This window comes from Taudactylus pleione, unplaced genomic scaffold (genome assembly GCF_031769625.1).
Source record: "Taudactylus pleione unplaced genomic scaffold, aTauple2 ptg000074l, whole genome shotgun sequence".
Lineage (NCBI taxonomy): Eukaryota > Metazoa > Chordata > Amphibia > Anura > Myobatrachidae > Taudactylus > Taudactylus pleione.
The window spans coordinates 2,633,356-2,660,911 of record NW_028284476.1 but is presented as its reverse complement, the minus strand read 5'-3'; the positions used below and the strand labels follow the sequence as shown (position 1 = coordinate 2,660,911).

Genomic DNA, 27,556 nt, shown 5'->3' with positions numbered 1-27,556 from the left:
TTGGAGAAGAACTAGAAGCACCCTTTCTTATACATAAACGATTTGTGGCACTGTATCGCTTGAAGTTACTCAGCCTCATACTCTCAACCTCTGCTGGACCTTTGTAGTTTGGCGCAAATCTTTTTATCTGAAATGCTCTTATTTTATTTAACAACCCTAATTTTTTAAAGCAACCAGTGAACCTAGCATTGGATTGGGTGAGGAAACCAGAGCACCTGGCGGAAACCCACGCATGTACAGAGGGGACATACAAACTCCACACAGTTAGAGCGTTGCTCTGGATTTGAACTCATGATCTCAGGTCTTTGAGGCAGTAATGCTAATCACTAAGCCTGCATTTAGTTCCATGCCCCCAATGCGGGTGTAATTATGGCAGACTCGGCTGCAACTCCGTTTATATGATGCAAATGCTGAGAGATATAAGAATTAATGTTCTTTATCTTACTTCTGTTGTTCCTCTAGGGAGGGAATTCCGTTGCTTTATCGCACCCTATATCTCGTCTAATGTGAGGGGAGATCAGGGTGCGATATTCCGTTGTTTTTGGGTGCCCATGCATATCGCACCCATATAGACAGGGTTTATCAGCGTACAACAGCTAAACCCGTCTAAATACCTGCTTTGGGCGCACAAAATGCCGACTCATCACAGATGTCTGCTCGCCTGCCCGGGGGGCTGTGACCAGAAAATGTGTGCTCCCGCACCTGAACAGAGTAACAATTGATGAATACAAATAATGTTGAAGCGCTTGTTTGAAAAAGACCAATAGATACTATGAAAACAATTTAATAAAAACAATAGACGCAATACAATAAACAGAAATGTGGTATGCAGGGTTCTTGAATAAAACGTATTGACTCACAATGTTAATACAGGATATGTAGCTCTCTGTAAAGTGGGACAGTGCACGGATGATTAGAGAGGATTTAATCCTTATGCCGGGATTTTAGAGCAGTGTGTGACACAGCTGGTGAGTGTGTACCATACACAGGTATAGCAATGCTATAACTGTCCTGATACCCGTGGCGGTATGGATGCAATCCAAAAACACTGGACGTCTCAAATGAGCTAAGAACTGGTATGTCCTCCAGAATGTGTAAGACAGTTCGTTCAAGATACAAAAACAAGGGTGTAGATTCTCTGTGTGTGATGGGCGCTCTACCCTGTCAGCGGGAACGTAATCCTAATCAAGGCGGCTAGCAGGAATTCCGTCTCAATGTCACGGTGCAGCGGACCTGGGATAATCCGGCTGTATAGCAACCACCTGTTCCCAGGGGGCTCGGTGCCGGGTGGGTGCACGGCTGGTGCAGAGTTCCAAGGGCTCAAGAGAGAGACGGCAATCTCATGAACTTGAGCAATGTAAGTCCAGTGCATAAAGAGTCCAACAGAGGTATTGTAGTATTCCTTTTCTTGACGCGTTTCTCCGGGTTTGAGGGTCCCGGTTTCCTCAGAAGCTAAGGTATGTATGTATTTATCTTTTCCTATTAGCAGGTTGCAGATCCTGTTGTTTGGAGCTGCCAGTTTGAGAAATAGATATATTTATATTGATTGGTTGAGAGGCGCACCTTTTACTTCTAGAGTAACAACTGAATTGCTGTCGGGCAAAAACAATTGAATACCCCCTATGTGAAAGTCCTTCCCTTGGCAGTCTCCTCGGGGTAGGCTACCCACACAATTGCTCACAGATTAACTCGCAATTTATGAACATGGTTTAGCCACCTGCCCCCAGATTTGAATGCTAATCTATAATAAATCTAACGGGGCTAATCTACTCCTAGATTTGAATGCTCCCCCCCGCTGGATACATAGCTAACCTTCCTTCATTTTTTCATGTTCATACTTCTACACTTATTTCTGTTAAACAGTTGTACAATTACTAATTAGTTGCATATGGTGAAACCTGAGTTACTTGTGAAACAACTTCCTGAACTTTTGACTCAATACTGACAGTTCTCAACACTGTATTAGTGCACATACTGTGATTTATTACCAAAAATATATATGTTGACTTGTGGTAATTATTATTATCCTTCATTTATATGGCACCACAAGCGTTCCGCAGTGCCTTCATTGTAATGTCAACCACTGTTACTGTGCAGTATGAGATATTGTTCAGCACTAGGACCAACTGGGAAGTCTATATTGCTTTAGTAAATCCTTCATGAGCAGGTTTTAAATATAGGTTTTAACAACCAAAACACGTTCTGCTCAATACATTGTCTACAACGCTGCATAAATCCTCATCTTTCCTCGCTTGGGTTGTGATAATGATGTGTTACATCAGGAAAGGTAGGATTGTAGTCACTTAAGGCTTCATACAAACTAGCGTCAAAAAAACATGCATTTACACCTGCAAAGTGGTCTAATTATAGAACCCACGGCTTACAATTTAGGAACACCAAATGAGGTCTTAAGGTCCGTACACACTGGGCGATTAGGAAAGACAGTACGATTACGACATCGGAATCGTACCGTGGTTCCTGTTCCCCTGTCGTTCAGTGTAGGCACCCTCCTTCATTCCTGAACATGGCCAATGTGTCGTTATCGACAGGTTGGCCTGCATGTTCAGACGATGGACAATGTCGGAATGACCAGGGAGAGCTAGCATCGCTGGTCGTTTCTGACATTATAGTGCACGATTACGATGTCGTAATCGTTCAATCGCTCAGTAAAATAGCCCAGTGTGTACGCACCTTTACTTGCATTTGGATGTAGGGTGTTAACGTAGCATTTTTTTTTTCTTCCAAACGCTCCCTTCTAAAATGTGTGTCACTGTAAATGCATCGAATATCAACCTCTCTTGCACATATCTATTTCTTCATGGGGTTTGCATGTGTTTCACTATTGAGCGAAAACCGACAAACCACTGAGCCAATATGTAAAGCACAGAACAGCTCCTGGGGGGGGGGGGAATTCAATTGTTTTTTTGGGTGCCCGCAAGTAATGAGCGCCTGATGGGAGCTATTCAATTATTTCTGCCGATAGGCGCCCATTATTCCTGCTCACACTCTCCTGAGGTGGCGAGCAGAAATCCGCAAAAAGTTGTGCTTTCGGGCACTCAAACGCAGCGTGCTTAGCACTTTAGACGGGGCTAGTACTTCACGCGTTTCGGCGTGACATGCGCAGTAAATACTGGGCGTCTAGTTACTCCCGCCTCCACAAACCATTGACCATCGCCCGGTCGTGAGAAACAATTCAATACCCCCCCCCCCCCCAAGCTATTTTCAAACATTTACAAGTAATACAACTTACTTCCATCCCTTTAAGCTTTTCTGTCTCTGCATCATTGTCTTGTCACTGCGACAATAAGTAGCTGCGTCATCGACTAATTGTCACTGTTATTTACATAGCCGGCAACAGGCTAATCTAGGGAATATCACCACATAAGTCTGCTGTGCAAAATTACTGCAGCTATATAGCAGAGATGCTCACAAAAACAACTCCAGCTCAACACTATGATAGTTTAATGACTTGTGGCCTTTTAAGTGTGCTCGTCATTATAATGTTTACCGGTAAGTAGATAAAATAAAAACAAAATGCGACAATACTAACACAAAAGTAATCCTTGTAATCAAAGTAAAAAAAACAAAACACAACTTTTTTTTTTTTTTTTATTTAAATCTTTATAATTACGTCAAATCCTTTTCTCTGAATCCATTGGGAGACACTGGACTATGTGACATAAAGCCTCCTCCCTCTTCTATACGCCGAACCTGCAGGGATTTCAATTATTTTTCTGACCAAGTCCCGCAAAACAAGAACCACAGAGAGAAAGCTCACACCACCCCCCCCTTCCCCCCAAAAAAAACCAAGAGGTAGATTTACTAAAGCTTCTAAAAACTAAAAGTGTCAGCCGATTAAACAGGAAATAAAACATCATCCAAAATAAGCAGAGACTCCAGAGTCGTCTTACACTCTGCACCCACCTCGTAAAGCCTATAGCTGGAGGGTTAAGCAAGCAGAGATCACTGCAACTGAAATCCTGTCCCCAATGCGGTAAGCACCCAGAGCAGTGTCCCCCAGGTTCTCAGAGTTTGCCAATTCAGAATTGGGCATCTGGGACTGTAAACCTTCCAAAAGCTGCTCCTCACAAATTTCAACAGCCTTGCTGACCTGGGTCCTGGTTGGTTTAGGTCTCAAATAAGCATCAGGTACTCCATAAATTGATGTAAAGCATGGTTTTCAGTATTCTAGAAGTACCATCCTGAAATGCTGCAGCATTCAGAAGCACAATAGTAGTGGCCTTAGACAACGGTGCAAAAGGAACGTCTACCTTAGGTGGCGTTTCCCATTTATCTCTGATCACTATGGGATAATCTGTCCAACTGTGGAGAAGAAGGGAAGCAAATAAACTGCTTCTTCCCTTTTAAAAAGCAGTTGGTCAGGCTCTGCTGATTCTTCGCTATCCTTGATGTACAGGAGCTCCTGGCATCTTAACTGCTTACTCAAGGCCGCCAGGGAGGAGGCTTGTAGAGATCTGCGCTACCCTTGCACACTATGTAAATCGGCCACCACCTCGGTATGGGCAGACCCCATTTCAACCGAACTCTTCTGGGTGGGGCCATTGCAGGAAAGCTGCTCCCACCTGACCCTGCCCCAGAACCTGCACACTGTGCTGGTCCTAGGCCTCCAGCCCCAGGACAGAAGAATCACTTACTCACAAGGGGTACAGGTCTAGTGCTGTCATAGTGGTAGCATGGGGCCCGGTTCTCTATCTGAATCAGCAGTGAAGGAATCATCCCTGAGCAATAATCCCACATCGGGAGGCCACACCGAGAACAGTGGCTCTTTAGCACATTCCGGTTTTCAGGCAGCCCAGTAAGGTTTTCTAATTCACACACAACTACAGTCACAAGTAGGGAGATTTACTGTATTCTTACATAAAATGCTGAATACTGTCAATGTAACATGATAGAAAAGCACCCTGTCCTGTGGGCAGTCATAGGAAAAAGCAAGTTAGGGGGGAGCCCCATACCCCATCATCCAGTGTCCTTCTCGTGGATGAAAAAGAAATGCACAACTCTGCATGATTAGTGATGGGCTTTATTCCTATAGCTAGAAGAGCACTAGCATCATTGTAACATTAGTATGTGCTTGGCTTCTATGTGCAATACATACTGTGGATCTGAATGACTTTCTCCATGGAACTCACTGCATTGTTGTTTGGTCTCTGTTGCAGCACAGACTCAGGGAGCGGCTCTAGCTGTTAGGGAAAGAGTAAAAATAGGCACTTTGGGTTAATATATGTTATTCCCCCTAAAAGACAATTCATTTATATTATACCATCAGATGTGCAGGATCGTACACAGTCTTTAATAGCTTTGCACCATCCCCTCTGATAGAATTCCCTCTTTATATAACAAATTGCTTACCAAGCATTCCTGCACAAAAGGGCTCACAGTGACTCTCTGACCTATGCCCAATGTACAATTTTGATGTAGTTCCTGTGTTTCCAAATCTGTCAGGGAACCAGAGTCTAGATTTCAATTAAAAAAAAAAACTTTTTGGGATGAAATGGAGTCAAGAGAACCAATAACTAAGAAAGTTGATCAAAGTACAGAAGGATGTAACAGGCCAACCACCATGGTTTAGACAACTAGAATTGATTGACTGAGACTTACGGCCGTCTTCAATTTGAGGCGAAAAGTCAGAGGTCAGACTTATTGCCATTGTCGCAGTTTTTTTCAGGGATAAAGTATCGTTCGCTTGCCGCTTATGCCTGTATTAAATTAGGATTCGGAGAAAACGGGACCCGGTGGAAAGGTAAGTATCGAAAAGTCCTGTCAGTTTTTGGGGAAATCATGCCGTTACCTCCCCAAAAGATGTCCTGACATGGGGGATCACTATGGGTACCCCTGATTTGGCCTGCTGAAGGTAGTAGGGGTTTTTAAATAGCCGCGGCAGGTGCATAAATGCGGCTTTAGAAGAAGTGGCGAAGAATAGCACTTAGGTTTTTATTTTGGGAAAAAATAACTAGTCCCATCAAATTTGGGGTACATGATAAATGGGTACAGGCATATTTTTAAGTCCCTAAAGTCATTTTTTTTACTTCTTCAAAAATCCACCTGCCGCTCCACCCACATATAGAGAAAACACCTGCCGCATACTTAGGGACCCCCACTGAGTCAATTTCGCTAGTTTTAAAGTTTGTCGCCCAACATTTTTTTTTTCGCCCCCAAAAAGAAATTATCTTTTTTTGGGGTGTCCTAAGGATTTTTTGATTTTTTTTTTACACACATTACAATTAAGGGGACATTCCAAAGGCTGCAGGCTATTTTCTTTTATTCTGCACCCCTAAACACCAATTCTGCACTTTTTTTCGCCACCTAAAAAGTGGTGAAAACTTATCCCGCACCTGCGAAAAGCCTTTATAATTGAATATGGGGAGAAGTGTAACCGGCGAAAATGACCAGCGATAAATTATTACCGATAACCCATTTTCGCAGGCTAATTGAATATGACCCTAAGGGGGAATTCAATTAGCTGTGGTACTTTACCGCAGCCAATTAATCCCCCGTGCTAATTCAATTAGCCCGAAACCGGGTAAGGTATCGGGCATTACTTTTCAGCTCAGCAGGTCCTGAAAAAAAAATCCAACAACTGTGTGTTTCCTGGCAGGCGCCGGCGTTCACACACAGGACCATTCGACTTATCACGGATCCTGTGTGTATTCACCCGAAAACAGATCATTTTTGGGGCGAATAAAACAGGATTTTAGTGAATTGCCACAGGCAAAAAATTATCGGGCCTAATTGAAGTCCCCCCCCCTAACTGGCAGTGAAAAACGGTTTTCCACTTACCTCGTTACCCAGCAAAGCAGACACGCAAGCTTCAGAGGCATCACAAATCGCTGTCAAATCGTGGCCTCCCTCCAATGCCAGAATAACGCGAGCTCCAGCTAACTCCATAAGCTGCTTTGTCAGATAGCCAAAACCTGAGAAAAATTTAAAAAATAAATATAAAAGCCACACACATAAATATACACATACATAGACATCCAGAGTCGCCCCGTTTTCTCTTTAGAGGACAATGTGAAATTCTAAACCATCACAATTTTAAACCAAGGCAGAGTTGAGTTAGGTTGCTTGGCTGGTTTCAAAGTTTCCAAAAATGTTTAATTTTAAAATAAGCAAACAAAAACATAAAGCAAACACACTGCAGTCTCTCTGGCTGGGGGTTGTAGAGGGGGCAGGAGATCAGACTTCATTGTTGTTTATTATTATAATTTATTTTTTTTAAAGTGCCCAAAGCTCCTGCACGCAGCTCTATACCCAAAGTTCCAGTGCCCCAAAGGATATCAGAAAATGTATGAAGTCTCATGTGGACTTGTGAAAGACGGTTGGGAGAGCTGCAACCCGGAGACCTGACGTGGGGCTAAAAAATAGGCCACAAGTGGACACCAATGTCTGTGTAGGTTACAAGTTCAGACTACAATTTAGTTGTGTGTGTTTGCAAAATAAGAGTTATGGTATGATATACCTTCGTTAACTTTTTCTTCGAGGTCCATGGGGTCCACAGCCAATACGTTGGGGTATGAATCCCGGTCACCAAACAGTTAATACAAATGAGCTCTCTGCTCCCAGGATGCACCGGGTCCCTCCTCATATACCCCAACCCCTGCCTCAGGTAGCCAGTTCGTTACCAAGCTCAAGCAGGCAGAAACAAAACAAAGGGTAAGAAAGAAGAAACCCATATTCAGAGAAGATATTTTCCGGAAAATCCTCCCGGAACTACAGGTGCGTCTGGGTGGGTGTCCTGTGGACCGCATGGACCTCAAAGAAAAAGAGTTAACGAAGGTATATCATACCATAACTTCTTTTCTTCTTCGGGGTCCATGGGGTCCACAGCCAATACGTTGGGGATATCCCAAAGCACTAACCCTACGGGCGGGGAAGCTCCTGACTCTCGGAAGAGAGGAGAATCCTACGCCCGAAGGAGGCATCCTGAGAGGCAAAAGGGCCGCCCACGACGGACCTACCGCCCTAGTAGAATGTGCCGTTACTGAATCCGGCACCCGCATGCCCGCCTGTGTATAAGCCAATGAAATTGCCATGCAAATCCACCTGGCCAGTGTCTGTTTATTGGCTGGCCAGCCACGCTTATGACAACCATAAAGCACAAAAAGTGAATCAGACTTCCTCTATTTGCTCGTGCGTTTCACATAAATTCTCAATGCACAATTCACATCCAGGGAAGCCTCACCTTGTGAGAGACTAGTAACCTGAAACGCTGGAACTACTATTTCTTCATTAATATGAAATTTTGACACTACTTTCGGAAGGTAACCCTCCCTAGTACGTAGTACTGCTCTATCTTTATGAAACACCAAGAATGGCTCACGGAAGGAAAGTGCAGCTAAATCCGACACACTGCGTGCAGATGCTATAGCAAGAAGGAATACTGGGCCTGATTCAGACCCGCACGCGAGCGCTCGCTAGCGGGTCGATGTTGCCCAAGTGCGCACGACGGAGGCGGCTCCGTTGTGCGCATGCGCGAGACCCGAATAACGACGCCCAAGCTGTCGTTATGGGTCTCGCACCAAAGGAGGCGTGCTGTCGATGGTGATTGACAGCACGCCCCCTTTGGTGGGTGTGCCGGGGGCGTGGCTGCCCAGACAGAGGCATTCCCATGGGAACGCCTACCGTCTGGGGTCGGCCCCACTGACATCACTAGTGATGTCAGTTGGATTGCTTTTGGCTCTGATAGAGCCAAAAGCACTCCAGGGCTTGCGGCAAAGAGACCCTAAAGCAAGGGTCTCGTCGCAAGCCCGATGGTCGCGATGGTCATTTTGGCCGCTCGCTATAGCTGTGGATGGTCACCCACAGCTATGCGAGCGGCCAGGAGGCCTCTCCAAAAAGGAGGAGGGACGGCCCTGATTCAGAGCGAGCGCTCTGTCAGAGCGTCCGGCTCTGAATCAGGGCCACTGTCTTTGCTGTTAGCCACTTGATGTCTATTGAATTTAAAGGCTCGAACGGAGGAGCCTGTAAAACCCTCAGAACTAGAGTCAAATCCCACGGAACAACTGGGGGAATGAAGGGAGGCTGAATCCTCAACACCCCCTGAAAAAAGACCTTTATATCTGGTGTTAGGGCAATTTTTTGTTGGAACCAGACACCTGTACTCTCAAAGAGGCCAGGCGGAGCCCTTTTTACCAGACCGCCTTGAAGAAAATCAAGGACCCTGGAGAACAGAAATTTCTCTGGGTCGTACCTTTTCAGTTCACACCACTGAAAGAAAGTATGCCAAATTATATATATATATATATATATATATATATATATATATATATATATATATATATATAGACGGTTTCCGTGCCTTCAGCATTATTCGTATAACAGACTCGGAAAACCCCTTCTTCCTCAAGACGGAGGCCTCATGAGCCATGCCGTCAAAGATAGTCGATGAAGATCCGGGTACCAGCAGGGACCCTGTAGCAACAGATCCGGTCTCAATGGCAGAGGCCATGGAGTGACTATGGAGAGACTGTAGATCTGTGAACCAGTGCCATCTCGGCCACGCTGGAGCTATTAATATCACGGTACTTGTTTGATATTTCTGACGACTCTGGGAAGAAGAGCAAACGTGGGGGAACAGATATACCTGCTTGTAACGCCACTTTACTGTTAGTGCGTCTACAAACTCGGCTCTCGGATCTCTGGTCCAGGATCCGTACCTGGGAACCTTGTTGTTCCTTCTTGACACCATAAGATCTATTTCTGGTAGACCCTACCTGTCCACGAGGTACCTGTGGATGTAGGGCCCACTCTCCTGCATTTATCTCCTGCCGACTGAGAAAGTCGGCCTCCCAAATCAGGACCCCCGGAATGAACACGGCAGATATTGTGGGAAGATGAGTCTCTGCCCACAACAGGATTGATTGATACCTCTGCCAAGGCAGCCCGACTCCTTGTGCACCCTTGATGATTTAGGTAGGCAACAGCGGTGCGATTGTCTGACTGTATCTGCACCAGCCTGCCCTTTAGGATTTCCTGAGCCTGCACTAAAGCTTTGAATATAGCTCTTAGTTCCAGGATGTTTATCGGTAGCCGGCTTTCCGCCACTGACCACTTTCCTTGGAAAGTGTGTGACCCCGTCATCGCCCCCCAACTCTGAAGACTGGTGTCGGTTTTGAGCAATGTCCAATCCAACACCCAAAAGGGGCGACCCTGCCTGAGATGCTTTGTCTGCAACCACCAGGACAGGGACAACCGCACCTCTGGAGAGAGAAGCAGCAACTGGGACCTGATCGTGCGGTGATCCTTGTCCCAGCAAGACAGAATTAATTGCTGCAGTGGTCTGGAGTGGAATTGAGCGTATTCCACCATCGACCCCAAGACCTGACTAGAACGGATATCTGCCTGTTGCGTATTCGTGATTGTAAGACAAGAATCTTCTCCTCCGGCAGATATATTTTTTGCACCACGGAGACCAATCTTGCTCCCAAGTGACACATCTGTTGTACCGGACAGGGTGACGATTTCTTCCAGTTTATGATCCAGCCGTGACTGTACAGACATGGTACTGTCAGCCCCACCTGATCCTGTAACTGCCGCAGGGACTGCCCTAGCAACAGGAGATCGTTCAAGTAAGGCAAGATCCTGACGCCTTGGCGTCTGAGGCATGCCATCATCACCGCCATCACCTTGGTGAACACCCGAGGTGCTGTGGACAGGCCAAAAGGTAGGGCCTGGAACTGAAAATGTCCCCCCCCCTACCGCAAAAAGAAGACATTTTTGATGAACCTGTGTGTATGTGGAGGTAGGCATCCTGTATATCTAAGGATACCATATAGTCCCCCTGCTCCATTGCCAATACAATCGATTGCAATGTTTCCATCCTGAACGCGTGGGGCTCGAACAAATTTGTTGAGCTCTCTCAGCTTCAGAATGGGCCGGTACGACCCGTTCGGTTTTTGAACCAAGAATAGATTGGAGTAAAACCCGTCTCGAAACTGATTCTCTGGCACCGGAACCACTACCTCCGATGCTAGTAACGCAAGAATTGCTTTCTGAAGTGCCAAAGCTCTTTCTGAACCCTCCTGTGAGTTTATACAAAAAAAATCTTTGAGGAGGAGTCCTCCAAAACGTCAATGCATACCCTCGGGAGACGACTCCTCGAACCCAGGCATCCTCCGTCGTGAGGTGCCACGGCTCCGAGAACCGAAGTAGTCGGCCCCCCACCCTGGGATCCCCCAGAGGGAGGCCCCACCCATCAGGCCACTGGTTTATCCTGGACCCTAGATGTTAGTTCTGCCAGGGCTTCCTGGGTCCTGTCTTTTTTGGTGGAAATCTCGCCGAGGGCTGACCCTTGGCCTTGCCCTGCTGCCGAACCCCCCGAAAGGACAATTGTCTAAGTTTAGACGAGGTTGTTGATGGCAGACCTGCCGTCTTTGAGGCTGCCATGGAGGCTACAATTTTATCCAATTCTGGACCAAAGAGAACTCCCCCTGTAAAGGGAAGGGAGTTCTAGGGCCTTTTTGGACCCGGCATCCGCCTTCCAATCCTTTAACCAGAGAATCCTACGTGCCACCACGGACTCTGCTGAAACCCTGGAGGAAAGGATCCCTGGATCCAAGGCGGCATCTCCCAGATAAGACGCCCCTTCTCTAATAAAGGAGATCATGTCCAGCTGCTCCTTAGAGGCATCTGGTAGAGACTCTGCTAGAGTTTTAGCCCACTACTCAATAGCTCTTGCTACCCAAGCAGTAGCCATAGCTGGACGGGTGGCTGTTCCCGCCAGCGAGAAGATTGGAGAGTTGCCTCAAATCAGTCTCCTATCCGTTGCTTCCTTCAGCGAAGCCGCTGGGATTAGCACAGTGGTACGCTTGATCAGCTGCGCTACATGTGCATCAACTGACAGTGGATTCTCCCACGTAGCACAGTCCTCTGCTGGAAAAGGATATAGAAGTGCCATTCTTTTAGAAGGATGGCTTTTCTTATCCGGACAGACCCACGCTTCCTCCATAAGTTCTGATAAATGCTCAGACTTGGGAATTCTGCCTTGACCACTTCCGGCGCTTGAACAGGGGTGCCTTCCTAAGCGGAGGATCCCCTTCCTCGATATTTAATACCGATTTCACAGCCCTAATCAGAAAGGGGACATCGGCTACTGGGAAATGATCATAAGCTAGACTCATGAGAAAAAGAGTCCTGTGCCTGTTCCTCATCGGAGGAGGCACTGGAGTACTCACCCATGTGAGAAGGTAAATGGCACCTAGATTTAGGCTGCTTTGGTTTGACAGCCTGAGGAGGCTGAAAAACCCCAGAGGATGATGCCATAAGCTTACCAGCACCAGGGTCCATCCAAGGCGGCCACATCATGGGCATAGGATGCATCTGCTGAGGCAAACCCCAAACCGGTGGTACCGGGGCAGCCAGCCGCTCCGCCACCTGAGCCATAACCTGAGAAAATGATGCCCAAGGGGGGCTCAGGGCCTGTAACAGGCAAACTTAATTAGTGTGTTGGCTGTCTAAAACAGTTCAGACAAAGCCCATTTTGTAGAAAGTCCTCTGGGGACAAGACTGCCTTGCAGGCTATACAGGATATCAGCAACTGGGCTCCCGCCACCTGACCCTCAGACTCCTTAGACATGTCAACTATGCCAAGGTTCTGAGTGTCTATGTGCTGCTTTCTACTCTCAACCCACACACCTGTAGCAAGGGAAGGGGAGAGACCGTGACAGTATACAGGAATTACAGGTCTTTTACAGAAGAAACAGTATCCACAGACAACAATCACATGTCATGCATAAACACTTCTATGAGTCATACGCATATAAGCTCTCACTACCATAATCAGCGCTAGGCTTAGTAGGATAGAGCCCTGTTAAACCTGAACCAGCAGTAGGAAAGGTATACAGGGAGACTGCCCAGCGTCTTGAAGGAGCAGCGATCAGAGAGCAACTGATAAACACGATGGCTGCCTTATATGGAGGCTGGGAGGAGCAACCCACACCGCTGCACCAGAAGACTGGACTAGCGTGTGGATTGGGGGAGGGGCCGCCGGGGAAGCGGACCTCCCCTATACTGGTTGGACCTGCCCGGTAAACTGACATGGCCGCCGCCACAAGCCCCGGCTTGTCAGGAACATCACATCCCGGCGGTCTAGTGTAGGCTGTTCTGCCCCCGTCTGCAGCTGGCCCCCCCGGCCATTCTCACCGCCGGACTGCCACGTGGTCCCGGCGTCAGCGGCCGCCGTGACCACCCGCTTACCTGCCATCCCCTTGATCCGGATGCGGTCCAGGGCACGAGAGCCCCTGCCGAAGCCCTAGCCATGGACCTGCCAGGGATAGCAGTGTGGCGCCGGAGGAGGTAGTTGCAGCGTGTGGCCGGTGAGTCTCCGATCAGACGCGAGGTTGCTTCCAGGACAGCTGAGACCACCCGCCTAGATAGAGAGTAAAACTTTTTTTTTTTGTTACTCGTCTGCAGGACTGCTCCTGCAGTCCCACTGTCTATGTGGTGTACACACCAAACAGGAAGAACTGGCTACCTGAGGCAGGGGGTGGGGTATATGAGGAGGGACCCAGTGCATCCTGGGAGCAGAGAGCTCGTTTGTATTAACTGTTTGGTGACCGGGATTCATACCTCAACGTATTGGCTGTGGACCCCATGGACCCCGAAGAAGAAATGTAATTTTATTTTGGGATAAGAAATACCTAACCATAAACACACATACGTATAATATACTCAGAAAAAATCATTCTTTCTGTACAATTCCATTATTTTACCTCTCCGTTATCTTATTGGACATTATATTTGCTGCCTTAAGCTGGGTACACATTAGACGATATGTCGTCTGATCCTGCGGAAGGGAGCAACATATCAGTTACATCGTCTAGTGTGTACCCATGATATGCGCGCTCCCGCGGATTGTTAGCCCCGTCGGCCCTACTGCAGGGCACCCCCGTCGGACCCAGCATTGGCAAGTGTGTATGCACTTCCTGCATGCTGGGTCCCTTCTCACGCGACGTCGGGCTGGGTACACATCGTCTGATGAGTACCCAGCTTTAGACAATTACCAATTTCTTCTTTGTACTTAGTAGGCAAAACATGATCTTTTTCATGGACTAAAAGTAATCTTTGATGTGGAACAATAACCTGGGAAACTTACATTTGGCTGATACTCTATACCCTCCCAGAGGAGCTGGATGACCTTCTACAGCATCAAATCCCGCAGATACCAAAATTACTTCTGGGGAAAACTCACTGGCTATCGGCAGCACCACAGTTCTAAACGAAAAGCACAAGTATGTCAAGAAAAGTATCTAAATAACATTGCACAGTACTAACATTAGTACACATGCGGAGAGAATATAAATGCTTGGTAAATGCTCAATAATCAGCGATAGTCTTTTTACGTTGTCCAGAATGGTGCTTTATATCCAGGCATATGGGCGAATGCAGCCTGGAAAGTATATTAATTGCTGCAGCGGGTTCAAATTTAGGAAATATTGCTAGCCACTACATTAAAATGTAAAAACAAAATACAGAACAAAAATGTCCCCTATTTTAGAGAACACAAACTAGAGATCTCAAATTAAAGGGATATAGATAGATAAGAGGACATTTCAAAAGGGACACATTGCTAGATCAGAAGGAGTAATACAATGGAATAAAACATAATACTTTCCCCTTATTTAGCCTTTACATAAAAATTCTCCAAAATAAAGCACAATTCTGAAAAGCTATATAAAATGCACTCTGACACCGCAACAAGTTGTCATTAAACCTGCACATAGATAAACTGCTGAAACGCATTTCGCCATGAAGCTAAAGTAAACCAGTCATTAAAGAGCTAAAACATACAATTAAAAAAAAAAAAGTATCTCATGCATGGAATTTACCATCTATTCTAAGAGGCAACTGCCAAGTACATGACAACATAAACACTTGTAGCCGTTACAGTAAAATAGGTAAAATTAATCAGCAGAATTTCTCTTTACCTGAATGCAGCCAGGTAATCTGCATCACCCATGGGTGGATCCAAGCCTCCAGTAAAAGCCATGTTTACGTTGAAACCCATACCAGCACCGGTGCCAACCTGAACAGAAACAAAGCAAATATAAAATTCTGAAAACATACTAAAAAAAGAAAAAAAACATTTAGAAACACATTTTATAAAACTCTGCTCATGGAGGGAAAGAGTTGAATATCATATTTAAAATATTAAACCAACATTTTATATTTTTAAAGCAGACAGCAAATTTAAGACTCCATGAAAAGGTAGTATTCAAAACAGGGAACAAAAATAGAAGAACCCCAGCAATTGTGTATATGGACACATCTGTAACATCAACGGGCATTTAAGTATAACACAGAACTGTAAGACCACTTAATCAACCAGCCTAGTAAAACAAATGAGACAAAGTTAAGAGATGAAATGAAAACGAAGGTGGAGATTCAATTAAGTGTGTAGGTAAATACTATTATCTGGGTTATCCATAGATAATCAGCTAAGGCTGTGTGTCTAGCGCCGCCCCTACTTAGCTCTCACTGGCTGCCTGCTAGAAATAGACACAGCCTCAACTCTCCGCAATAGAAAGTGATGCCAACTTTGGTGATAGGGAACACAGAAATGAGAGAGATGGGGGAGGGGGACAGACAAAAAAAAGACAGATGTGGGTGTGATAGAAAACACCTGTCAGTGCCTGGCCCTGGTGCAAATCCCAACCCTTTCCAACCGCACATCTCCAGAGGACCCACCTACACAGCCCCTCCCAAAGGGGGATGAGTGTAGAGATCAGAGAGATAGGAAGATGGAGGGGGATGACATGACAGACAGATAGAAGGGGACAGACACAGGAGAGCATAAGGCTGGAGAGAGAAGAGTGGTGTGAGGCTAGAGTCACAAGGGGGCACTTTAGGCTGTATAGAACATTGAGGGATGGGTCTGGATATATATTCGTAGGTTCTTTTTCTTAATATATTTTCATGTTCTATAGCTATATTCTACATTTTATGTGGCCATCTTATTGTGGCTATGTGGCATTTGGGCTACAGTTGCACCCAGACAGTTATACAATTGAGCGCCTGTTCACATCCAGAGTTCTGATTTTGTTGTGACGGTGTTTTCTCAACACCACTGTGTATTTCTTTACTTATGGTTATTGTGTAAAATTTGCCTTTGAGAACGCTTTGTTATCCGGTCTCTATGGTGACCAGTTCCTGTGTGGGCGTCTCTTTAATACGGATGACGTCTCCCTCAGATGTAGCCGTTTCTCTAGCCCAGCCGGGCTTTGAATGCCCGGGTTAATGTGAATGACGTTGTTCATATGCCAGCATTTAGCGCTCCGGTATGCGCTAGTCAGGTAATGACTTTGCTACATTGGACAGCACATTTGTGCAGCTAATACCGTGGGCAGTATTGATTACTAACCGGTTTATTATAGATTAGACTAGCAATAGCCATTATGTTACACTTAAGGGGAGTTTCCACTAGGCGATATGGGCAGGCGATTGCACGATAATGACGTTGTTATCGTGCAATCGCCCATGTAAATGACAAAAACGACCAGCGATGCGCGTGCCTGCTGGTCGTTTTTGCCATCTACCAGCGCCCGTACATGCTGGTCAACCTGACGATCCAGGCAGGTTCAGCAGGTACGGGGAGCAATAGAGAGCACCTACAGTTCTGTTCTTGCTGCCGACGTACCGCTCTGCAATACACGGGAAAGGAAACAAACAGTCACGACCTGATGACGCCGGACACTCACAACATGTGAGTACCCAGCGTCATCAAGCTGTGACTGCTTGTTTCCCTTCCCATGTGTTGCAGAGAGGTCCGTGTCTTGATCTCATGCTGCCTAGACTGAACGTTCAGTGTAGGCACATCACTAGATATACAAACGAGAGCACGATTGCAAAGTCGTAATCGTGCTCTCGTTTGTATATCTAGCAGTGGATACCCGCCTATACTCACTCCGGTTGAGAATATGTTTCCAATCCACCTAGTTATGTTACGATTGTATCTCTGATTTATAAACATGACACTCTGGAATGATTTTAAACATGACATTTTGAATGCCCGTAAAAAGTCTCCCTACACTGTTATGTATTAAATACAGGTACTTTGGTCCCACACTCATTATACAGAGTCTGCAGGACTTGCCCTGCCTATCTTTCAGTATATGTCCTGTATTTATTTCTTTTTGATTCCTTTGTCTTTGTTGTTTCAATTTAGTGGAGCCTGTTAGACTCTGTCTTGATACTGTTGTTGTCTTCATTTTCAGATGGGGATGTAGTCTAGAAGCCGATGGTCTAAATGCCGACCGCCGGCTTCCAGACTTTCTAATCCCGGCGTGGTACTAATGACAGGTGTCAAAAACTTGACGCCTGTCATTAACCAGACAGGACAGCCGCGCAGTGGGGGGGGTTAAGGTTAGGCACCCCTGGGGGGAGGTTAGGGACTTAGGTGTAGGCTGTGGAGAAGGGGGGGGGTTAGGTTTAGGCACTTGGGGGGGAGGTTAGGGTTAGGCACCCCTAATGGAAGGTTAGGGTTAGGGGGGGGGGGGGATGGAAATTAGGTTAGCGATACTTACCTTAGGGACGATCAGGATCTTCACCGTTGTCGGGCTGCTGCTGTCGAGATGTAATACCTACTACACCCCTCAGATGTACTTTTTCACTCTTTTCAACTATTTATATTGCTAATTACGCCTTCTGAGAAAGGTTCTTTTGCAGAACCGAAACGTTGATGCTTAAATCTGCCAGATTATAAATGAAGCCATTTATGGCGAACTATTAATATGCATTTTTTCAAATAAACGTTGGTTGTTTAAACCTAAGTGGTGAGTGCTTCCTTGTGATTACCTTTAGTATATTAAGGATCATTGCTCTTGGTAAGTGCCCCGAAGTTGTCACGTTTGAGATGTGAGTGCAGGACTCGTTATGGATCTATACACACACACACACACACACACACACACACACACACACACACACACACACGTGATATTCGGTGAGATAAATGGCTGGGGAGGCACTGGCTAGTATCAGAGCCAGATTTACAGATACATATATGAAAGCAGTATGTATTCTTCAACAGCAGAGGGCAACAAAACCGCGCTGCACAGATTGGGTGAAACTTTATCAGGGTAAGAGAGACAATAAGAAAAATCACTATATTTACAGTGCATCACAAAGAGGAAGTCACTTAAGTCATATGAACATTTTAATGCTCATACTTGTTTGTATTTACCGTATATACTCGAGTATAAGCCGAGTTTTTCAGCACATTTTTTGTACTGAAAAAGTCCCCCCTCGGCTTATACTCGAGTCATGCCCGCATTGTACGCAGCGGAGTAGCGTACCATGCGGGCCGCGGTGCAGGCTGTATCTCTGTGACACAGCTGCACCGCGTGTGTAGCGCTGTCCGGACGGAGTTCGGTCAGTACTACACACTGCCAAACACACAGCCGCCGATGCCGGCAGCTGTGTGTTTGTATTCAGCAGCCGATGAGTCTGTCAGACTCTCATCGGCTGCTGCTGCTCCCACTGCGGGAGCCATCTTCCGGCTCCCGCAGTGGGTAATGGGAGAGACCTCGTCATGACGACGTCTCTCCCATAATGCAAAGCGGCCAGAGGAGCCAGTAGGAGCGTCGGGACCAGGAGTGGGGTGTCAGGTAAGTGTTTATTTTTATTACATCTCTCTCTACTGGGGGGGGCTACTACTGGGGGCAGTACCAGGGGGGGGGGGTTACTACTGGGGGCACTACCAGGGGAGGGATTACTACCAGTAGCTGCTGCATTTCCCACCCTAGGCTTATACTTGAGTCAATAAGTTTTCCCAGTTTTTTGTGGTAAAAACAGGATTTTGGTACTTACCGTTAAATCCATTTCTCCGATTCCACAGGGGACACTGGAGCTTCATGACAGTGGGGTATAGACGGTGGGTTGAGTTGAGCCTGGCACTTTAAAAATCTACAAGTGTGACTGGCTCCTCCCCCTCTATGCCCCATCAACCCCAGTTTTAAAGAACTGAGCCCGAGAGGAGACGGAGAACAGACTGAAGAACAGAGAAGGAGAACAGGAAAAGAAACATCCAACATACTGACACACTGCAAGAACACAGCAGGCTGCAGTGATAAACAGTCACACAATAAAACAGACAAAACTGCAACAGAACTGAAGCAGAACAAACAACTGAGAACAGGCAAGAAGCACTGGGTGGGCGTCCAGTGTCCCCTGTGGAATCGGAGAAATGGATTTAACGGTAAGTACCAAAATCCTGTTTTCTCCTTCATCCACTAGGGGACACTGGAGCTTCATGACAGTGGGGACGTCCCAAAGCTACCCTCCTGGGGGGGAGAGTGCTGAACGCCCTGCAAGACACTACGACCAAAATTTGAAGCAGAAGCCGCAAAAGTGTCAAATCTGTAGAAACGTACAAAAGTATGAACCGAAGACCACGTCGCTGCCCTACAAAGCTGTGAAGCCGAGACACCTCTACGTGCCGCCCAAGAAGTACCCACAGAGCGCGTAGAATGCGCAGAAATGGATACCGGCGGTGGTCGAGCAGAAGCAACATATGCCTGACGAATAGTCAGACGAATCCACCTGGCCAAAGTTTGTTTAGACGCCGGCCAGCCACGCCGATTAGCATCATAAAGGACGAATAGAGCCTCTGATTTACGTAGCCCCTCAGTACGGGACACATAAATGCGAAGTGCCCGAACCACATCCAAGGAGTGAGAATACCCAGAAGAGTCCGACAACGCTGGCACTACAATCGGCTGATTCAGATGAAAACCCGAGACCACCTTGGGCAAAAAGGAAGGCCGGGTACGAAGTTCCGCCCGATCTTCGTGAAAAATCAAGTAAGGGGAACGGCAGGACAAGGCTCCAAGTTCCGACACACGTCTGGCCGAAGCCAGGGCCAATAAAAGGATCATCTTCCAAGTCAAATACTTCAATTCCACCTCCTGCAAAGGCTCAAAGGTGGATGACTGAAGAAAAGATAAAACAAGATTCAGGTCCCAAGGAGCCGTGGGTGGCACAAAGGGGGGCTGAATTCTAAGAACCCCTTGAAAAAAGGTCTGAACCTCCGGAATCAGAGCTAGGCGACGCTGGAAAAAAATAGAAAGAGCAGAAATCTGCACTTTAAGCGATCCCAAGCGTAACCCCGCATCGAGGCCTTTTTGAAGAAAAAGAAGAAGACGTGGTAAATGAAAAGAGGAAGTGGAGGATCCACGACCTTCACACCAGGAGATATAAGCCCTCCAAATGCGATGATAATGCGCTGATGTTACCGGTTTTCTAGCCCTAAGCATGGTAGGAATGACCGACCTAGGAACTCCATGGCTTCTTAGGATGGCGGTCTCAATAGCCACGCCGTTAAACGAAGCCGCCGTAAATCCGGGTACACACATGGACCCTGTTGTAGAAGGTCCGATCGTAGCGGAAGATGCCAAGGTTCGTCTGCCAGAAGGAATAAAAGATCGGAGTACCAAACCCGACGAGGCCAATCCGGAGCCACTAGGATGACGGTGGACGACTCTCGTTTGATCCGCTTGAGAATCCGAGGGAGGAGCGGAAACGGTGGGAACAGGTACACAAGGCTGTACGGCCAAGGGATCAGTAAAGCATCCGCTCCCACCGCTGCCGGATCCATGGTCCTGGAGCAGTAAAGGGGTAGTTGATGATTTATCCGAGATGCCATCAGGTCTATCTGTGGCTTCCCCCATCTGCAAACCAGTTGATGAAAGACCTCGGGATGAAGGGACCACTCCCCGGGATGAAGATCCTGACGACTGAGGTAGTCCGCTTCCCAGTTGTCGACCCCCGGAATAAACACTGCTGAAATGACCTCTACGTGTCTTTCTGCCCACAGAAGGATGCGACTGGCTTCTCTCATTGCCATCCGATTGCGGGTTCCCCCTTGGCGATTTATGTATGCCACTGCCGTGGCGTTGTCTGATTGTATCCGAACCGGAAGTCCTCGTAACAGAGGAGCAGCCTGTATCAAAGCTCTGTAGACTGCCCGCAGTTCGAGAACATTGATTGGTAAGAGGGACTCCTGCTGCGACCAAAGCCCCTGGAAGTGATTGTCCAGAACCACCGCTCCCCATCCGCGGAGGCTGGCGTCCGTGGTGACCAAGGTCCAATTCCAAATTCCGAAGCGGCGACCCGCTAACAGATGCTCCGTCCGAAGCCACCAGAGCAAGGATATGCGGGTCCGGGGAGACAGACGCACCAGCCGATGCATCTGTAGGTGGGACCCGGACCACTGAGACAGAAGATCCAGTTGAAATATTCTGGAGTGAAATCTGCCGAATTGGATGGCCTCGAAGGAAGCCACCATTTTCCCCAGGAGACGTATGCAAAGATGCACAGATACTTTCCTGGGTCTGAGCACTAGACGAACCAGCTCCTGTATGGCTATGGCCTTGTCCCTTGGCAAGAATATACGAAGCAGAACAGTGTCTAGAATCATTCCTAGGAACTGAAGTCTCTGGGACGGCATCAACTGAGACTTCTGGAAGTTCACAATCCATCCATGTTGAATGAGAATCTGATGTGTAAGGGACACTTGGTGTAAAAGGACTTCTGCCGTCGGAGCCTTGATGAGTAAATCGTCTAGGTACGGAACTATCGTCACCCCCCGAGAGCGCAAGTGAGACACCATGACGGCCATCACTTTGGTGAATACCCTGGGAGCTGACGAGAGACCGAATGGCAGGGCCTGAAACTGGAAATGAGCTTCCCTGATGGCAAATCTGAGGAAAGCCTGGTGAGGAACCCAAATTGGGACATGCAGATAGGCGTCCTTGATATCTATCGACACCAGAAACTCTTCTGCCTCTAGTCTTGCAATGACAGAATGGAGAGATTCCATCTTGAACCTGTGAAATGAAAGATACTGGTTCAATGATTTCAGATTCAAAATGGGTCTGACTGACCCATCTGGTTTCGGAACCACAAAAAGGTTTGAGTAAAACCCTTGTTGCCTTTGTGCAGTGGGAACCGCCACAAGGACCTCGGCCAGCAAAAGTTTCTCGATCGCTTGACGCAAAATTAGTTGCTTCAAGGGATCGACGGGCAAACCTGTTGTAAAATAACGCCGAGGAGGAGTGAAAGCGAACTCGATCTTGTACCCCTGAGATACCAGATTTCGAACCCAAGTGTCTGGAGAAGTCCGTCTCCAAACCTCCGAGAAACGCTGGAGGCGTGCCCCCACCTTCGGATTTCCGAGATGGGATGGGAGCCCGTCATGCCACAGGCTTGTCTGCTGGCTTGGGATCTGGACGGCGGCCAATATTTGCTTGACGTCCTCTAGTACGGCCTCCTCGCCCCGCTGAAGACGAACCTCGCGATCGTCCCTGAAATCTTGCCGATGCTCGAAAGGAACGAAAGGAAGGTCCCCTAAACGAGCGACGCGGAGGAGGTGCTGATGAAGGTAGAAAAGTACTCTTACCTCCAGTGGCCAGCGAAATCCATTTGTCCAGCTCTGGACCAAATAAAATATCGCCTGTGAAAGGAAGAGCTTCCACTGCTCTTTTTGACTCCGCATCCGCTTGCCAGGCACGAAGCCAAAGTGCCCGGCGAGCAGAGACCGCCGAAGCAGAAATCCTAGCGCCTACCTGGCCGATATCTCTGGAGGCGTCTCCTAAGTATACAGCAGACTCCTGAATATGTTCTGCCAAGGTAATCAGATCTGCTCGCGGAGTGCTGGATCTAAGACCCTCAGTCAATTGTTCCGCCCACTTTTCCACAGCCTTGTTGACCCAAGATCCTACCAAGGCCGGGCGGAGAAGTGCACCTGCGGCCGTATAAATGGATTTCAAAGTGGTTTCTAATCTCCGCTCTGAGGTTTCCTTCAATGTAGTAGCTCCTGGAACAGGTAACGTGGTCTTCTTTGACAACCGAGAAACCGAAGAATCCACAGGTGGCGGGGTCTCCCACCTCTTCCTATTTTCCGCAGGAAATGGGTAAAGAGAGAAGAAACGCTTAGGAATCTGGAATTTACGGTCCGGATTCTGCCAGGCTGCCGTCATCTGTTCATCCAACTGGAGAGAAACAGGGAATGTGACGGCCATCTTCTGTGACCTGGCAAATAAGGAGTCTTCTAACGATTCTGGAGCTTCCTGGCCAGAAATCTTAAGAACTTCCCTTACCGCTAGAATGAGTGCGTCAATACCTTGCAATGCCTCAGGTTCTTGTGAGTAAGTCTCTACGTCTGATTCGTCCAGCATCTCCCCTTCCTCCTGGGACGAGTGATCCGCTGCCGAATCCTCATCCGACTGGAGAACCGCCGGAAGAGCCCTCTTTTTAGATGAGCGACTTACCGTAGCTTCAGGAGCTTTAGACGCAGAACCCATCGCTTGAGCAAGGCTATTCACCGAGCGGACTAAATTCTGAGCCCACGCTGGTTCTGCTAGAAAAGAAGGGTGAGATGTGCCAGGTAGATCTCTGGCAGACTCCCGTTCCCTACGGGAAGCGGCTAATTCAGAAGAAAGGTCCGCCATGACCCCGGCCAAACTATTTATGAAGGAGGGAGTGACAGACTGCGTGTTAGCACTGTCTGCTTCACATGTCTCGCACAGGGAAGACCCTTCGGAGCGAGCATGGGTAAACTTCTTCCTGCACTTAGTGCAGGCAAACAGCTTTTGTGATGCAGTTTTTTCTGTCCTGGATGTCATCATGTACTCACAGACAAGCACCACATACAATTCAGGAATGCAGAAGAAGTATAGAGAGAAGCAGAATTACAATAATAATGCTACTCAAGTATGGGAGCAGACAGAGCAATAAGGGAGGAGCAGAATTTCAATAATAATGCTACTCAAATTGCATGCAGAGCAGTATAAGAGGAGCAGAATTTCAAGAAAATGCAACTCAGTAACAGGGGCAGACAGGCATATAAGGGAGGAGCAATCAATAGGACCAGAAAGTAGTTAAAACCACCCTCTGTATTTACAGACCCCCTGTAGATGCTCTCATCTGCTCCTCTCCCCCTCCGCTCAGTGCCTGCAGTCTGAGGCGCCACTCCCGTTCAGAGCGCGCCAAACTAGCCCAGGCAGTGAAGGAGGAAGAGGAGGAGGGACCCATAAGCTCCTCCCCTAATGGCCGCCGCTTTGTATGCGCGCGGCATACACTTATACAGTGGGACGTTCTGTCCCCGCACTAACAGCGGGGGCAAGCGGCACGACCGCCCCAGTGATAACCGTGCCGGTGCCTTTTACACAAGCACCGGCACGCAGAGGCAGGACCGCTGTGAGCGCGCCTACCTAACAGCCAGCGCCGGTGTTCTATCACAACACCAGCGTGGCAACTGACAGCGCGCTGTTTTCAGACCCAGCAGTTATTTTCACCTCTCCTGCTAGTCAGGAGAGGTGTGCTACTCACCGAGCTGCTGCGGCCAGAGCGCTGGGCAGTGAGGGGAGAGCGGGGACCCGGACACAAGCCAGTGGTAGCTGTGGCGGGCCCCGCTGAGTCTGATGACTCCTAACTGCCTAAAGCAGCCTCCCCTCCATAGGGTGACCGGACACAGGCTGCAGTAGCCGTGTGGTCCCCTCTCTGGCGGCTCCCACGATGCAGGCAGACTGTCACAGCTAACAGTCTGCCTGTCCTCTTGCTTGATTCTTTTACAAATCATATAAAAATTAATATAAGGGCTGGAAACAGCCCCTGTGCACCGGCTCTACTCGGGCACATTCTAAAAACTGGGGTTGATGGGGCATAGAGGGGGAGGAGCCAGTCACACTTGTAGATTTTTAAAGTGCCAGGCTCAACTCAACCCACCGTCTATACCCCACTGTCATGAAGCTCCAGTGTCCCCTAGTGGATGAAGGAGAAATTAGGTACCTCGGTTTATATTCTGGTCGATTTATACTCGAGTATATACGGTAAGTCTCTGGGAAGTTCATTTACATTTTTGTGGAATCTCATTTATGCAAATCAAGTGTTATTCTATGAAAATAAAGTAAAAGTAATTTAAATATTATTCTGCAAAATACTGCAATAGCTTAAAGCGATTTTAACAGCCTCAAAGTTGAAGTGTATACGGAAGTAAAATGGACGCGACTGAGAAAGAGTAATTTTTCTCGTGTAAAAAAATAAATAAATATATCTAAAAGAAAATACAATGTAAAGACCAGAAATAATCAATATAAGGGTATTTTTACTTAAATCACCCCTTTCTTAAAATGTCCTCACCCAAAAGGGGAGACCCCTTCTGACCTATTGCTTAGCCTTGCATGGCTGTTCACCCAAAAACTGGGTCTGTTGTGATTGGGGATGTTAGCAGAGAAACTATGTCACAAGACTTTACTGAAGTCTTGCCCAACCAGGGGAGCTGGGGGTATTATTAGGTAGTGTGGAGTAGGACTTATGTGGAAGGAGTGATATAATAATTTAGCATTAGGTCAGGGCGTCCCCTTTCACCCATTGCTATAGTCAGGTTGATTATCGACCATCAACGCTTTAGCAACCATAGATTGTCAGAGGCCAATGGTGTTTTTCACCATAGATGGTCAGCAACCGATGGTATAATATCGATGGCTGTGCCTTATGGTGAAATACAAATACCATCGATTGTTTCTGACCGATGGTCACACTAGGGTACGTTTTTTCAGAATTTTGGAAGGAAATCACAAGGATCTGCTAATCCAATTGAAAACTTGCTGTACACGGTCCAGTAGAGAGAGTGGAACTGCGACTGGAAGAGGTACAAGAAGGGATCGATATACATTTTTATGGCTGTGATCCTGCCCAATCTGCCATGACCATATAGGTAAGAGGGCATTATGAGAATGCAGGTCAGTATGAGATCTGTGCGACAAGCCCAGCTCTCTATAACAGCGAAACTCATACTCCTAATGGTCTATAGGTCAGTGGTTCTCAGTCATTTCCCCCCTGGCAGCCCATTGGCGTTATCTGTAACCTCAACATTTCCAAAATAAAACCTTGTAATTAATATAATTGCTGTTAGATAAAATGTTTACTCTATATATAAAAGTGATCAATGTTACTGTATTAACAAGGATTAAATAAGAATGACCCAATAGTAGATTGAATTGTACATAGATATTTCTCACATATTTTACAATTCATGAAACATTTTAAGTTGACAATAAAACAATAGTGGACATCTGCTTTCTGCTGCAGGAAAAGGTGCCCCAGAGATGGATCTGCTGCTTTTCTGTCGCAAAGTGTCATCATATAATGTTTTGGGGATAAACATCCTCCACCAATCTCCGTCATTCACTCTGTCTTCAACGATGTCCCACATTGCAAACAGCACCAGTATGCCTCCTCACGATACACATTCCTATCACCATCTCCTACTCACCCCAGGCGCTTCCACTTCTCACCTAGGGATTGTGATGATGTTCTTGCAGCTTCTGCTCTATGTGCATCACATGAAGTATAGGCTCTATGTAGGTGTTTCCAGATGTATCCAAAGTTAGCTGGAATGAGCTTGTCATAAACTAACGTTTTTTTAAAGCACTAATATGCTTTGCAAGTGCCTCAGTATCTGCACTGGTGGTCAGAGCTTTTGCTGCTTGGCATAGCATTGCCCTCAGAAGGTGTTTATCAGCCAGGGTACGATAAATGATCTGTATGTGTTTAGTGTCTCTCCACTCACTGCCCTCTTCCAGGATGATGGCCTTGCAGCCCAGATGTGGAAAGCACTGGATGAGGCAGACCACGGCAGCTGATACCACGTCTGAGTTATTGCTGTGCAGATTTACCGTTAATGAGGGGCAATGCTCCTTAACTAGTCTGGTGATGGCACTAAATGGAAACACTCTGCATCGCTGCACTAGCTCCCCACACAGCTTAGTTGTATGGCGTTGGAGGACTTGGTTTGCATTATTTAGATACCTTGTACTGTAGCTGAGGGTTTTATTATATTTGTACCAAGTTTTCTCTTCATGCATTTGAACTATGGTCACTAAAACTCTCAGGATGACGGGAAGCAAGGTCAGATCTTCTTTCTTCATCTCCTGCAGAAGTGCCTTTATAAATGCATCCCTGAGTTCATAGCCGCGTTTGGTGAGGCTCTTGTGAAACGTTCAATGCACTCTATAACCTTGAGGCGAGTATTGATATCAAGGTCATCCATTATGGGTAATATGTTAACAGCTACATTAGGTAGGTCTCCAGAGGCACAATCAGGATATGCCATAAAAGCCGCACAAATTGTAACACTTGTTAATTTGTTGTGTAAATCAGGTGCGTTATATAGTGGCCTAAGACGACCCAGTATTTTTCTCCGGTCTGGACAATACTTTCAACAAAGTTGTCAGTACATTCATATTCATTAAACAACTTGCCAGTTGGAACGGTCTTATATATCTCTCCAGGGCCAAATGTAATTAGTTGTTTTGGTGTTACCTTGGGTTCCTGGTCTGCGCTGTTCACATTACTCTATGGGGTATAAGGCTGCTGCGATGGCCAGCCATTAAGGAATTCACTTGGTATATGGTGGTAATGATGATCTGTTTATCCCCAGTACTGGTACCGCTTAGTATTTTCCAGTTGGCGAGTATAGCGCAGGCTTTTGTAACTAATAGCTTAATATTGGGCTCTTGCATAGCAGGACTTTCTAAGGCCA

The 27,556-nt window shown here is 46.9% G+C and overlaps 1 protein-coding gene across 4 annotated transcripts in view; it reads right to left on the bottom strand.

Annotated features, from left to right (window-relative positions):
• HDAC4 (histone deacetylase 4) overlaps nt 1–27,556 on the bottom strand; it is a 165,275-nt gene that overhangs the window by 10,599 nt on the left and 127,120 nt on the right. For 3 of the 4 annotated variants that reach the window (XM_088467756.1, XM_088467758.1, XM_088467757.1), the window contains 4 exons: nt 14,943–15,040; nt 14,111–14,229; nt 6,799–6,932; nt 5,117–5,201 (listed from right to left, as the gene is read on the bottom strand). In XM_088467756.1, the coding sequence (XP_088323882.1) occupies nt 5,117–5,201; nt 6,799–6,932; nt 14,111–14,229; nt 14,943–15,040 (436 nt within the window). Of the gene's footprint in view, nt 1–5,116; nt 5,202–5,399; nt 5,457–6,798; nt 6,933–14,110; nt 14,230–14,942; nt 15,041–27,556 lie in introns of those variants that run through there. The other variant, XM_088467759.1, reaches the window with a different exon arrangement.